This window comes from Agelaius tricolor, unplaced genomic scaffold (assembly GCF_023055355.1).
Source record: "Agelaius tricolor isolate 1412-34295 unplaced genomic scaffold, bAgeTri1.0.p SCAF_11, whole genome shotgun sequence".
Taxonomy (NCBI): Eukaryota; Metazoa; Chordata; class Aves; order Passeriformes; family Icteridae; genus Agelaius; species Agelaius tricolor.
Window position 1 is genome coordinate 14,432,767 of NW_027269271.1, and position 13,900 is coordinate 14,446,666.

General features: G+C 41.7%; 1 protein-coding gene across 2 annotated transcripts; it reads left to right on the forward strand.

The window, feature by feature from the left end:
* The first annotated feature begins 1,654 nt into the window (after positions 1-1,654).
* DIPK1A (divergent protein kinase domain 1A) lies at positions 1,655-13,443 on the forward strand. Of its 2 annotated transcripts, none has more exons than XM_071436289.1 (5): positions 1,655-2,045; positions 8,318-8,452; positions 8,725-8,832; positions 9,540-9,716; positions 10,670-13,443. In XM_071436289.1, the coding sequence occupies exons 1-5, from the start codon at positions 1,992-1,994 to the stop codon at positions 11,480-11,482; spliced, it is 1,287 nt and encodes a 428-aa protein (XP_071292390.1). In that variant the 5' UTR covers positions 1,655-1,991; the 3' UTR covers positions 11,483-13,443. The 2 variants fall into 2 exon arrangements, with proteins under 2 accessions (XP_071292390.1, XP_071292391.1); XM_071436290.1 differs by lacking the exon at positions 1,655-2,045 and adding an exon at positions 2,143-2,682.
* Positions 13,444-13,900: the final 457 nt, after the last annotated feature.

Consider the following 13,900-nt stretch of genomic DNA (forward strand, 5'->3'; position numbering starts at 1 on the left):
TCATGGGAGTTGCCTCTACTGAAGCTTAACCAGGAATTTAACAGGTAACTGAAAAAGGCTGAAACAGCCTTATATTTTAGCATTTAGCAAAGCCTGGGCACAAAGAGTACTTGAAGAAGAACTAAACATTTCAGTGCTGGAATAAAGCACCTGCTCTCACAGATGATGAAGATCTCATGTACTAAGTGAAAAATATATCCCCTAATGAACATATGCCAGGAGCTGTTTGGATCTAGATGGAACAGGAATGAAACATTTAGATCCTTGCCAGCCATATGGGACACCGACATTTCACAATTACTCCCAGCCTGTCATTCCAAGGCTTGGCATACAGCACTGGATGAAGTAAGGGCTTGAGATTATTCAGCAAAAAGTTAAAATGTTTTGCTCTGTGGCCTCCTCTTGTGTTGCTGCTCTGTTGCATGTCCACAACCCAGCTGAACTTGAGCAAACCACTGAACTGCGGAGGGAAGTGATGCACAAAGCACAGCGATCTGGGCCTGCTGAATAGGAAGGGAAGAAAACCCTGGGAGAGTCACTGGCTGTTACTAAAGCCAGGATTGCTTTTGCAGGAGTGCCAAATCTTACTAATTAATTTTCAGATTTATACTTCAGGGTGACTCTGGAAGTGATGATTATATTATTCAAAAAACAGTCACAGACTGTTCTTGAATCTTCAAGCACAAATCTCTAAATTCTTTGTGAGCTCCTAACATTTGGTTTCCACGCACACATCTTTCCTTAAGAGTAAGCCCTGCCAAAAAGAGTTAGCTTATCCCTACAGTAGTATTTTGTGACTCATCTTTTCATCAAAGCAGCGTTCTTTGATAATTGCACTGAACACCCAAAGCCACAACATGCTATGTTTGTCACATTTTTACCCCAACACCTTGGCACAATCTTTGTGCCTGAAGTCTCATAGACAAAAAGCAGCAGGGCTGGAGACTCCCAGCTTCTGGCTTTGACTCGCTAACACACTGCATTAAAAGAAGTCACAATCAAGTCATAAAGGCAAGAAGGCTGGGCAAAACCCAAACCTTGATAAGAAAAGATTATTTGACTTGAACTTAATAATGTTCCCACCAATTTCAATTGGACTGAGGCTTCCCACAATGTATGAAGAGCTGAGAGATCCCCTGGTGAAGAAGAAACATAGGTAACGTTTCTCCACTTCATGGCACTAATGTAGAATTATAGAATGGCTGGGGTTGGAAGGAACCTTAGAGATCACCTTTTCCCAACCCTCCTGCCATGGGCAGGGACAACTCCCAGTAGACCAGTTTGCTCAAAGCCTTCTCCAACCTGGCCTTCAACTGGGACATCCACAGCTTCTCTGGGCAACCTATTCAGGCTGCTCTTACCAACCTCACGGTAAAAACTTGCTCATCTGTGTTAATATGTGTCCAGGCAAACGCTCCTTCCTTATTTTGGAGAAACTGCTCCTTTTTGGGGTTTTGCGGGGCGTTTTTGGGTGTTGGGGTTTTTTTAAGGACTGTAAGGAGCCTGCAGCTGGTTTTAATACCCTATCCAGTAAATGACGGGAGCCTGTTCGCAATCAACGACACGCGTTATTTATTAACTGACTTCCCCATAATTGTCCCCAGACAGCGCCCCGAGCACTTTCTGGCAGACACGAGGGGAGCTCGGGGGTGGCTGTCGGCTCCACGGGCTCCGGGCGGCCCTGGAGAGGAAAGGGACGGGGACAGCCCCGGGGGCTCGGGGCGGGCGGGGCTCGCCTCGCTGCCTCAGCCCTGCCTCGCTCCCTCGCGGCTGCCGCGTTCGCACCTTCGGCGCGGCGTGAGCGGTGGCAGAGGCGGCAGCCGCCCGCCCTGCCCGCTGACAGCCGCCGTCTCTCGGCGGCCCCGGTGCCCGAGGCAGCTCTTCCCCGCCGAGCCGAGCGGAGCCGGCGGCGCGACTGCGGCGGCAGGCGGGGGAGCGCTCCTCACCGCTCCGCCTCCGACCGCCGCCCGCTGCGGGGATGTGTGATTGCCATGGCGAGGCGGCTCTTCCCGGGGGCCTGGCTGAGGAAGCCCCACTCCGCGCAGGTAGGCCGGCGAGGGGCCGGGGCCGGCGCCCGTCCCTCCCCGCAAAGTTCCCTCCGGAGCGGGCGCCCCCCGCAGGGCTCTCGCCGCTTCCCCCGGCCCGGCCCAGCGCGGCCGCCGCTCCCCTCCCGCCGGCGCCTGGCGGCGGCCGGGGCTCGGCTGCGCCGCGCTGCCGCTCGGCCGGCGGGAGGCGGCGGCGCCGGGCACGGCCGGCCGTGTCGGGGCACGGGAGCAGGTGGCGGCGGCCTCGGGGCCGCGGTGCCTCTCGCCGCCCGCCCGCCGGTCGGATCGGGCCTCTCCCGCCGCCTCCGGGCGCAGGGCGCTCCGCGGAGCGGCCGGGCAGGACCTGTTACGCGGCGGGCGGCCCGCGGCTGCCCGGGCTCACGGCACGGCCGGCGGGGCAGCGACACCTGCGGCACTGCCGCGGCCCGGGAGCCCCGTGCTGTGCTCCGCGCCCCTGCTTTACACCTACCGCCCCTGCTGCGGGATCCATCCTGTCAGCGCACGGACCACAGCCTGCAGGAGCAACTCATGCCCTTTTTGCGTGTCTTCTAAAAAATTAATATCGGGCACTTTTCTACTGCTGCTCCATGCATTTCCTTATATGTTCATAGACACACTTCTGCATTTCTATATGCAGGTACGTGTTTGCATTACTTCAGTTAGCAGAGTAAGGACGTTTTGGTTGGATGTGATGTGGCTGTTGTGTCGTAGGAAGTTCTGCGGTGAAATGTTAGTCTGTCATGACGTTCTGGTAGCTTGATGGTTTATCCACTGGGTTTCCCTTTATCAGCTGGGTTGTATTTTAACTGGATTGTAAATAAGGTGAGCATTTGTTGAGTTTGAGGAGCTAAATAATGTTTACTTTTCTTACATATTCTGTTTATGTGTTTGTCATCTGTTGATATGCTTAGTGATCATTGGATTAAAAAATTTTAAACTTCACATTGGTGCATTTAAAAATCTTGAAAAACATTTGGAAAAGTTCTAGATGAGGAGAAATCATGTTCTCTTTCTGGAAGTACCTGGAGTGGGGTGTAATGTTTAAAGAGAATAATACAGATCTAATTTTACACTCTTCAGTGGGTAAAATGGTATGTATCTGCAACTCTGGGTCCATATCACTTGGGTTTTAAACCAAAAAAGATTACTCTAGATCTATTTACTGAAGTAGACACTTGTACAGTATTTTAATTCCCATGGCATAAAGCCTTCAATCCGAACAAAAATTAATTAATAATCTATACGCTACCTTTCAAATGAGGAGTCTCCAAATTGTTTGCCTCCTTTGCCTTGATAGTCTCTTTCATATCATCATATGGTGAGGTCTGATAATATTCTTCTCTACTCTTCTCAAAATTTAATTTAAGGCCTTCCAAGCAAAATACACTCTTTTAAAATCTGCTGAGAAACAAGAAGACCACAGAATTATTTATTAGAAAAGCCAAAGAAGTTAAATGCTTGTTTCTATTGCAGATTAAAAAAAAATCTGGTTGTGCTTTCTTATACTGAGAGCTGATTTTGCATATTCTACAGACTTGTTTTAGGAGAGCTAATAGTGGCTTTGTGACCTTAAACATATTTTTCTGTGTTAGTGAATGTATATTGATATTTGATGCATCCATAGAACAGCAGCAACTATCAATATATTAGCTTTTCTTGTCACTGCATGTTACTGTTGGTAGATGACAAGTGTAGTCGTGGTTTACACCGATTGCTGAGCCCTTTATTGAGATTTGTCTCCAAAGAAGCCAAAGCCCTCTAAGTAATGGGTAGACTTAACTCACTGAGGGCTGTGAGCAAGGTGGAAAGACTTGTGCAATGTTTCTATGCAGCATTTCAAGTAGCACACCAGGGGAGATGTTTGTACAGTGGAAGGTTATCACGGAGTGAATTCCAGCCTTTGCTGGCTGGTGTTCCAGACTTCTTGAACATTATGTGGTGAAATGAATTGCCAGAACATCAGGTTCTGTCAGACAGAACTTAATACTTGTTCCAGCTTTTCTGCCCTAATGGAAGCAGGATGTTATGAGCTGGGTTGCAACAGATATTCTTTGGCAAATGTTCTATTGCTCTATGCATGCTTTAGCTTTTGTGCAGAATGCAAGACCCATAGGTCTTGATGATCTTTGAGCCGAGCCTAAAAAACATGTCCTGCCATGTGTCAGCTCATGTAAAAGGAGCAGGGCACACACTCTTAGCTATCTTAGCTCAGCCCCAAACTTAGTGTTAGGTCCTGTTAGGTCCTCCCTGAGTAAATGTTAAAGAATAGTAACTCTGAAGTACAAAGCTTTGCCATTGCTTAGACTGCAAATCATGTAATAATAGAAAACAAAACAAAAATACCCTAAAACCTGCAAAACTTTTAAACACCGCTAAGGACCACAAAAATAATTTAATTGTATTTATAGGATTTTACAGTTAGGTGATTAACACTGGGATTTTGTTTGACAAGGAGAGTTAGTGTCCCAGATTTAAGGGACATTGCCCTGAAGTTCTTTTCTGATAGCTGTAGTTACCAATTGTATTGTGAGGCTGAGGACTAACCAACAGGACTCCTTATGACAAAAATCATGTAAAGAGCACTTGTATGTGTGGAAGTTTGAGTTTATAGATACTGGATCAAGTTTACAGACTCTTTAAAGGTGCCTCATGGACTTCAGTAATGTACAAGAGACTGTCTTTGAAGGGCCAAAGAATCATCAAGTTTAAAGCCCCACACAGAAGAAATTTCCTAAACAATCTCTTTGCTCTAAGATTTTAATCTCTTGTGCTCTGTTTAACCTTTAAGGAGAGATGTCCCATTTTCCATCTTGGTCGTTATTTTATTTCAAAAGATACCTCAGCTCTGTTTCCTCACTTTGGTTACTCAGGATACAAAATAACTCAAGAAACTGGCATATCATAAGCACGCAGTGCCTGCTTTTAAAAATTTGCATGTGTCCTGTTTGTGGCATCCAAAACAGTGTGGGGTAATGCTCTCAGACATCTTGTCAGCCTACCTGAAATGCCTCCTGTGAGAGACAAATCAAACTGAACAGAGAACAAAACAGAATTTCTAACATGATTGGCCTACTTTTTTTCATCTGTCCTTTTCTATTGCAAGCATGTAAGACAAATGGAGCAAACAACTCTGATTTGGAGATTACTACACTATGGTTATGTGTAATACTTTCCAGAATTAAGCTCTCTGTACTATTAAACAAAGAAACACTTTCCTACTCTTTAACCATAAAAGTGTTTTAAATAAAAAGTACACTCACCAAAAATCTGTCAAGTTATGTTGCATGTTGATTCACTGCTCTCCATATGCTTTGGAGTGCATCCAGGCTTGAGTTTTGCCAGAAGTGGTTTTCCAGTTCTATTTCAGGGGATGAATGTCTAATTATTATTCAGTGCTTATGACTTAGCAGAATATACAAGTGATGGAAGAAGTTGAATCTGTAACATCAAGCATTGCAAGTGCTTCCCTCATTCTTGCATTCCCTGGCTTATGTTTAGTCTTGATGGAAGAGTAGAGTTGAAAAAAGAAACTGTTTCCTTGTTTTGAACACTTTCTTCCTTTTTTTGACAAATTTGGAACTCTGTCATTCTGTTGCCCTAAAAATGTTCTTATGACAAGTTTCCTGGCAGTTTGTCACAGTTTCAAATGGAGTCCATCTATATGTGTTGTTCCCTAAATGCTGTCTGGGACTTCCTGCTCAGAAATGTTCCAGTGCTCTGCAGAGCAGTGTGTCCCTGTGTTCAGGGTGCCTCACCCGTGTGGCCAGAGCAGCTCAGTGAAGCCCTGTGCCCTCATTAGGACAGTGTGTGCCTGTGCCAGGGAAGTGAGCTATGTGTGTTAATGCTCACAGACCTTTTCTGGGGAGAACGTGAATATTTGGTAGGGAAGAAATCAAATAATTATCATGCCTTTTGCTGAACTTGATGGGGAAGTCCTTATAAGAGAAGTAATTCCCTTTGAACCAGAGAGTGAAACCTTGTTTGTCTGTAAGCAGAGGGATGCTGTTGTCCATGCTCTGAACTGGCTGGGCAGCTTCTGCAAGTCAAAAGCTGCATGACTCCATTGGCACAGTGCTGAGCTCAAAATAAATCTAGCTTCTCTGGAACTTCCTGCCCAATACACAATGTAGTCAGGTGGCATTTGGGGAGGATTTTCAGTCTCAAGTACATTCTCTTTCAGCCTAAGGAGGACGACAACATATTCAGTATCCATACTGGGAGAACGGTCAATATTCTGCAGCGGTCCTGAGGCCTGCAGGCTGCTGCTGGTCTCTGAGGTTGTACTAAATGGATACAGTAATAAAAAATTTCATTAAACAGCACTTTGGTTTAAAATGTATTATCAAGGTTCATGGAAGGATTCAGCAAGCACTGAGGAATGAAGAGGGTTTGTTGTCCCAGAAACTATGGTTCCCAAGCAGTTTTTACACATGAAACAGTTTTCCCTAAAATTGTCTGTTTTATTTCTGTTGATCTTCCCCAGATTTTACCAGTAGTTTTCTGTGCTTCATGTTCTGCTACATAACAGTGTTATTAAAAATAGCTTTAAAAAACTCCAAAATTATAAAACCTGTCTCTAAAAAAAATCACTGGAATAAAAAGTTAATTGTAACTCTCTTCTTTTTTAACCAGGTAGTTCTAAGATTGTCAAGTGAGTGTGTGTGAAGGTGTGAAGGAATAGGGGTGCACAGCTGAGGCATGTGGCAGGCCACAGCTTTGGGAACTGGAATCACCTTTGGGTCTTTTGAAATGGACTTTTTCTGGATTTTTTGTTTCCAAGAGAAAGGGTATAATGTGTGCTGGTTGTTTTTTATATTTTAATAAATACTAATAAATTACTGCAGTCTTTCTGGTTAAAAAAAAAATTGCTTATTTGCATCTGCTGCAGTTCTGTGTATGTATGTGATGGCAAAACTGATCATGATTACTACCTTTCTTAGAACCTTTTCCAAACATATGGAATAATTTCTCCATGATGTAAAGTCAAGTTAGGACCTGTCAATTTGCAAAAGAGATGAGATCATGGGGAGGTGTGTTATGGAGGCCTACAAAATCATGTCAGATGGGTTCAGAGTGGATAGAGATTGTTCACTCTTCTCTTCCAATACATGAACTAGGGGGTCTCAACCAAAGGTAATATGAATCAGACTGCAGCAAAATAAAGTCCAGTCCCTGACCATGGCAGTGGATAGTAGACCTGTGAATTAATTGTTAAGTTTGTTGTGGATGGTTATGTGGATTTTTAAGGGAATCTGGGTAAATTAGTTAAAGATTTGAGATTTAATAGAGTATTACATCTGGCTTAGCAAGTTCTTCTAGAGGAACCTGGGTGTGCACTTGGTGTATATAATACATGTTATCAGTCTTCAATAGTGTATTTTTTATAGCTATTGCTGAAGGTCAGGATACTGATAGAAATGGATCTTGTACTGACCAAATATAGCTGCTCTCATCCACTTCCTTATATCCTGCTGCTAAAGCTGATCCTGATCTTCTAATTGGTTTCTGATCCTGATGTGAATATGAAAATCATCCTGTTAGCACACCAGACTCTGAGGAGGAGGAAAAAAAAAAGAAGGAAAAGATCAAAACATCCCTCCTACTTTGTAAGACACTTAGCTCTCCCTCAGTTCTTAATTTATAAATAGTTTTTCCTTCTGCCCCTGTGAAAATTCTATATGTGAGGCCACAGAAACAACAGGAAAGTTGTACATACAGTTGTGGGAAGGTGAGGCTACTATAGAAGAATTTTATTTGCATAATTAATGGTGTCATTTCAAGGAAGGAGTGGCAGACTTTAGCATATGGAACCTGACCCCAATATCCATTCTGCTCATTGTATCTCTATCTTGCATATTTACACATTAACACAAATTTTTTTTTACCAAATTCCCGGTCTGCTGGATTTGATTTACCATGAGTGGAACATAGGTAACTGTTAGAGAAAAATGCACTTAATTGAGCTCTGGGAGTTTATGATTTTGACCAAATTGGTTCCTGCAGTCTGGCTTGCCCTGTGAGGGTCTGATACCCTTCTTTCTATTTATTTATATCTCAATTTTCCTTCCACTTACATACATCAAACTGACCTCCCCTGTCAGTTTTGCTCACTGAAGGAAGCAAATGTTCCATATAATGCAGTCTGCTTATTATGTCACTGTGGAAGGCAAATTCCTTAGAGATGAAATAGAAAATGATTTTTAGTAAATGAAATAGTAAATATCCTGCTGCTCAGTGAATTACAAACAATATTTTCTGTTTGTGTGCTCTAGGTCCGTCTGTCGTACGTGCGGATCAAGTATCTCTTCATCTCCTGGCTGGTGGTGTTTGTTGGCAGCTGGATTATGTATGTTCAGTACTCCACCTACACAGAACTCTGCAGAGGCCATGACTGCAGGAAAATAATTGTAAGTGTATTTAGTATAGCTTTCTCAAGTGTTTGACTAATTCAGTCTGTGCCACATGTGATTTAATTAAATTCTCATATTCCATCATGCTGGTGTAAGATTACAGCTTCAGTTACAGATAAAACCAGTTGTGTCTCTTAACAATATTTTAGCATAGGGTTATTAAAATATTTTCTTAGGTTTTTCTTTCAAGACTCAGGTGTTGGAAGAGATACAGTTGTTGCCTCCTTTCCCAGACAATTTGTTAAATATTTGTCCCCCGTTTGTTTCAGTGTGACAAATACAAGACTGGTGTTATTGATGGATCAGCATGTAGTAGCCTTTGTGCTAAAGAAACTTTGTATTTTGGAAAATGTTTGTCAACAAAGCCCAATAACCAGGTAAGGCTTTACTCATCCAATCTAGTTTTATTATTTCCCACTGAAATGTCATTGTCTAGAACATCAGGTAAACCTTAGTGTCAGCAAGTTGTATCTGTTTAATACAGATTATTTCAAATTCTATTTGCTGTGACAGGCAGAACGTGTGTGCGAGTGTGTGTGTATATATATATACACCTTTGTATAGGTATATACATATATAGGTATATATAGGTATATAGGTGTGTGTATGTATTTATATACACACACACCTATACAAAGAAGATACACTGTAATATAAATCAATATACATAATATGCACTTATATACAATAATAGAAATTAGTCCTATATGTAGAGGGGTATATGGTTATTTTATACTACATGAACATATACAATATGTCCTAAATCCTGCCACAGTTTGCCAGACTGTGCACACTCTGTACATCATACTGCCTTCTCTGCTATGCTGCATCCCCAGTAGAAGCAGCAGCCTCGTAACAAGCTATGCAAAGGTGGCAGTGATGCCAGGCTGTTGTTTGGGGAGCTGTGTTCTGACAGTGCAGTGGCTCCTGCAGCAGTGGCTGTCTGTTCAAATTGTCACATTCATTATCTGCACACAGGATTCAGTTCCTGATCTGTGTTGATTCTTCAAGCAATGGTTGGAGGACAGGTGGTCTTCAGTTGAACTTCTACAGTGTTTACCTTTCCCCCTCTTTTTCTGCATAGATCTATTTAGGAATCTGGGGAAATCTGCAAAGTGTTATAAAATGCCAGATGGAGGAAGCTGCTCAACTTGATTTTGGTACTGACCCAGAACCAAGGAAGGAAATAGTCCTATTTGATAAACCAACAAGAGGAACCACTGTTGAGAAATTCAAAGAAATGGTATATGGTCTTTTTAAAGTACGTATATTCCTATTTACTCTATTTTGACAGAATGGCTTGTTTTCTCAAAGCTGGAGAAAATACCCTGTTGTATGAGCCTTTTTCAAGGGTATGCTAGAAAAATAGTCAGCAAAAAATAGTTTTTCCCAGAGGTGATTATCATGAAGTTTGAAGTAACTAATTATATCAGGGCTTTTTCCTTACTCTTTAAATGATGGAAGCTGGCATTCATCTTGTATGTCTATAGATTTTGCTAGTATTGATATAGAGAACATGATGTAAGGCTGATGTCAGTTGTCATGCATTACAAGAGCTTTGTCTCTAACAATGGTGAGCAGCAGGTGTGTTAGGGTAGTTTTAAGGAAAATTTGGAAAAAGTTGATCTGCCTAGCTGAAAGTGAAACAGTTCTGATTCCAGTAATGGCTTTTTTTCTCTGTAGTCCTACAATGGAGGTGATTACATCAAATAACAAAACTAAGCATTTCAGTGTAATTATGGGATTTGTACTCCGTTTTGTCTTGGTACCCTTAGTAATTGGACAAAATGTAATTCATAACATTATTCCTCTACATTTGTAAGGTCTAATCAGCTGAAAACTAAACCTGATCTAAACTTTTGAATTCTTCACACTTTTTCTTAGAGAACATTGAAAAAGCTACTTGATACAATTTTTCTAAAGACTGACCAAGACTGATGAAGAACAGTAATTGAATTTTAATATTTGCATTTTGAAGTGCAAAGAAAGGTAGTTCTCTCAGAAGATTGTGTGCTCAGTGTGTGTGAAAACAGAACAAAAAGGAAGCTCTGCAGGCTGCTGATGGCGGGTCCTGTTACATCCATAACCAATGAAAACCCAACATAGCTGGTTATTCCTATTATTCATAGAAGGAGAGGAACAGAGGCAGAGTGACAGATGGATTGGGAGTAGTTAATGAAGTCATACCTAATCTTTTTCATTTGTTGCTTTCAGGCAAAACTGGGTGAACAAGGGAATCTTTCAGAACTGGTTAATCTCATCCTGTCTTTTGCTGATGGAAACAAAGATGGAAGAGTCTCTTTGCCAGAGGCAAAATCTGCATGGGCACTCCTGCAGCTAGAAGAGTTTCTGTTAATGGTCATCTTGCAGGATAAAGAACATACTCCCAAGCTGCTGGGTTTTTGTGGGGATCTCTATGTGACCGAAAGAGTTGAATATACCTCTCTCTATGGAATCAGCCTTCCATGGATCATAGAACTTCTCATTCCCTCTGGCTTCAGAAGAAGCATGGACCAGTGGTTCACTCCATCGTGGCCAAGAAAGGCAAAAATAGCTATAGGGCTTTTAGAATTTGTGGAAGATATTTTCCACGGACCTTATGGAAACTTTCTTATGTGTGATACAAGTGCCAAAAACTTGGGATATAATGATAAATATGATTTGAAAATGATGGACATGAGAAAAATAGTGCCAGAAATTAATTTAAAGGAGATAATTAAAGATCGTCAGTGCGACTCAGATTTGGACTGCATTTATGGTACAGACTGTAGAACATTATGTGACCAAAGCAAAATGAGATGTACCACTGAAGTAATTCAGCCAAACTTAGCAAAAGCTTGTCAGCTCCTTAAAGACTATCTGCTTCGAGGTGCTCCTCCTGATATCCATGAAGAACTAGAGAAACAACTGTACTTGTGCATTGCCCTTAAAGTCACAGCAAATCAGATGGAAATGGAGCATTCTTTAATACTCAATAACTTAAAAACTTTACTGTGGAAGAAAATTTCTCATACAAACGATTCGTAGCTTCTCCACCAGCAGAAGAGAATATTGATGCCTGCCACTAGAGGTGGCCCAAGACATTTGATAAAAACAATCTGCACCTTTTTAAAAAGATATTTCTTTACTCAGATTTGATTAATGGTTCTTTCAGTCCTGCCCTTCAGTCAGTAACTCAGGACAGGGCTTGTCAAAGAATGAACATGCCACTGAATGACCCGGCAGAGGCCAGAAGGCTGCCTGCTGTTCAGTGCTCTTACAGAAACAAGAACTCTGCATGCTTGACTGTTCTGTGCACTTTGTCAGATCTTGAACAGGATGAAAGTGTTCACTGTGCCACCACATCAGCTGAGGGAGCATCTTCCATTTCTGTGAAAAACACTGCCCACTTGTGAAATACCTGCAGAGGATTTCTTTCCTAAATAGTTTTATGAAGAATCACCACTACTGCAAGTAATGTGTCCAAGTCCAAGCTGCTGTTATGAATAAACTGAACTGTGAGATTGAAGTTTACTAATACCTTGGCATGGCAGAATTTGCACATTAAATAATTTTTAACTGTGGAAAATTAGAATTTTATTCTAGAATGGATAGGTTGTAATATGAGACAAATCAGATTCTGTTTACACATTGTTACCTCATGCTTACGTCTTGAATGTTCAAGTAGTTCAACATTTTTAATTAAGTCATTGTATGGTGAGCCCTGTGGGAGCCAACAATTTTAGAGTACTATTTCTTAAAGTCATTTATATGGTTTAGCAGCAATACCAGCCTCTGTTTCAAAACTTCAGTGGAAACCTTTAACCCAAATTAAGCTGTAGCTAACAGTGAAAAGCAAGGACTTCGTGGACTAAGCTATAGTATGAAAACTGAATTTTTAAAAATACTGAATAGCAGACGTGTCCAACCAGTTAAAAAAGTTTGCATAGTGCAGGAATCTGCTGTATGACATGAGAAACAATTAATAGTTGTGGATAGTCTTGTCTCTTAATGATCCCTCCACATTTAGCTACAGACCTGTACTTCAATCTTCTTAACTACTGCAGGAAATATGTAAGCAAAAGCTAGACCTCAATTTTAGGAGAGAAGCTGGATTGTTCAGGATTGTGCAATATTGCTCAAATGACAGCCTATGAGGTATTTTCCAGCTCGTTCCTAGCTGTTACTAAGTGAGCTGCAGTGTGATACTATTCTTTTTTTTAGTAGCATCTATGAGTCACTGTTCAGGCTCAAGTCATGAGTAAATAAACATCACCTGATCCTGGCACACCACAAAGCATGACCACTCTACCACCTTAAATCTTCACCCTTGTATTTTTCAGATTTACATCTGTATTCACAATTATGCAGAAATGGATGTCCATAATACACCTGAATATAGGCCAATACTTACCTGTTGTATGTTTAATTTATAAATGCTTTAGGTATAAAGTTGTTCAATCTTTATGATTTTAATGGCAGTCATCTGCATACTTCTGAATCCTGGCCTCTTAATTCATTTTCAGCAGAGGTAAGAACAAGCTTTAAGTATTTGAAAGGTTAACTGCTCTAGGGATCCTGTCTTAAATGCATTCCTAGAATGATGACACTGAAGTACAGGACCACAGTAAAGTAATTTGTCCATACCAGATGTAATAAATATGCAGCTTGGGTTAAGATTGTTTTGTGAACATCAGCCTTTTCATTTAAGAAATACCATGCTCATGCTAATTATTGTCTTGAACTTGCTAATGTGCTCCAACTATGAACTAAAAAGTATTTGTAACCAGCAATGCACTAAAAGTGTAAAGTGGTCATGTTCTTGTGGAGAAATCTGACAGTGACTGCTACTTGGGCAGAGATATTTAAAATACCCAACATCATTGGGTATCTTAACTGGAGAATATGTTTAATAGTGCAGTTTGTTGTACAAAATTTTCATTTTTATTACTGTTGCATAAAGTTGAAGCTTTCATTGGGAAAAAAAATACACTTTTGTTTACAATAAATCACAGCCCTCTTTTTTTTCAATAGCAGTATTTACACCAACTACCAGTATCTTAAAGCAAATAATTCCTCCATGTAGCCTGCTTTACTGGTGTTTAAACTGCACAAACAGTTTCTCTGAGTCTAGTGGAAACCTACTGGCACACAGAAGTGCCTGCGAAACAGAGGAGGCAAAGCAGCAGGGCAGGACAAGGCTGGTGGGGAACACTTCTCTTCCAGGTGGCTCAGCCTGCAGAGGGAAACACAGACTGGGCTCTGGGAGGGAGCCACCCTTTAGGATAAGGAGATGAAAGCTGCTGAGTGGTGAGGTGGATGGACACAGAGAGGGGAGGCAGGAGAAGACTGAGGAATTCCACACTGGCATCAGGGGAAGAGGAAGGAGTGTGAGGGCATAAAAGCCATGGGGTGCTCCTCAGAGGAACCATCTCCAGTTGTTCCTGCACCAGGAATAAACTGCCT

Coding starts and splice junctions, on each gene's coding strand:
- DIPK1A (XM_071436289.1), top strand. CDS start 1,992: ATGGCGAGGCGGCTCTTCCCGGGGGCCTGGCTGAGGAAGCCCCACTCC. Junction 8,453..8,724: donor ATGACTGCAGGAAAATAATT/GTAAGTGTATTT, acceptor CGTTTGTTTCAG/TGTGACAAATACAAGACTGG. Junction 8,833..9,539: donor CAACAAAGCCCAATAACCAG/GTAAGGCTTTAC, acceptor TTTTCTGCATAG/ATCTATTTAGGAATCTGGGG.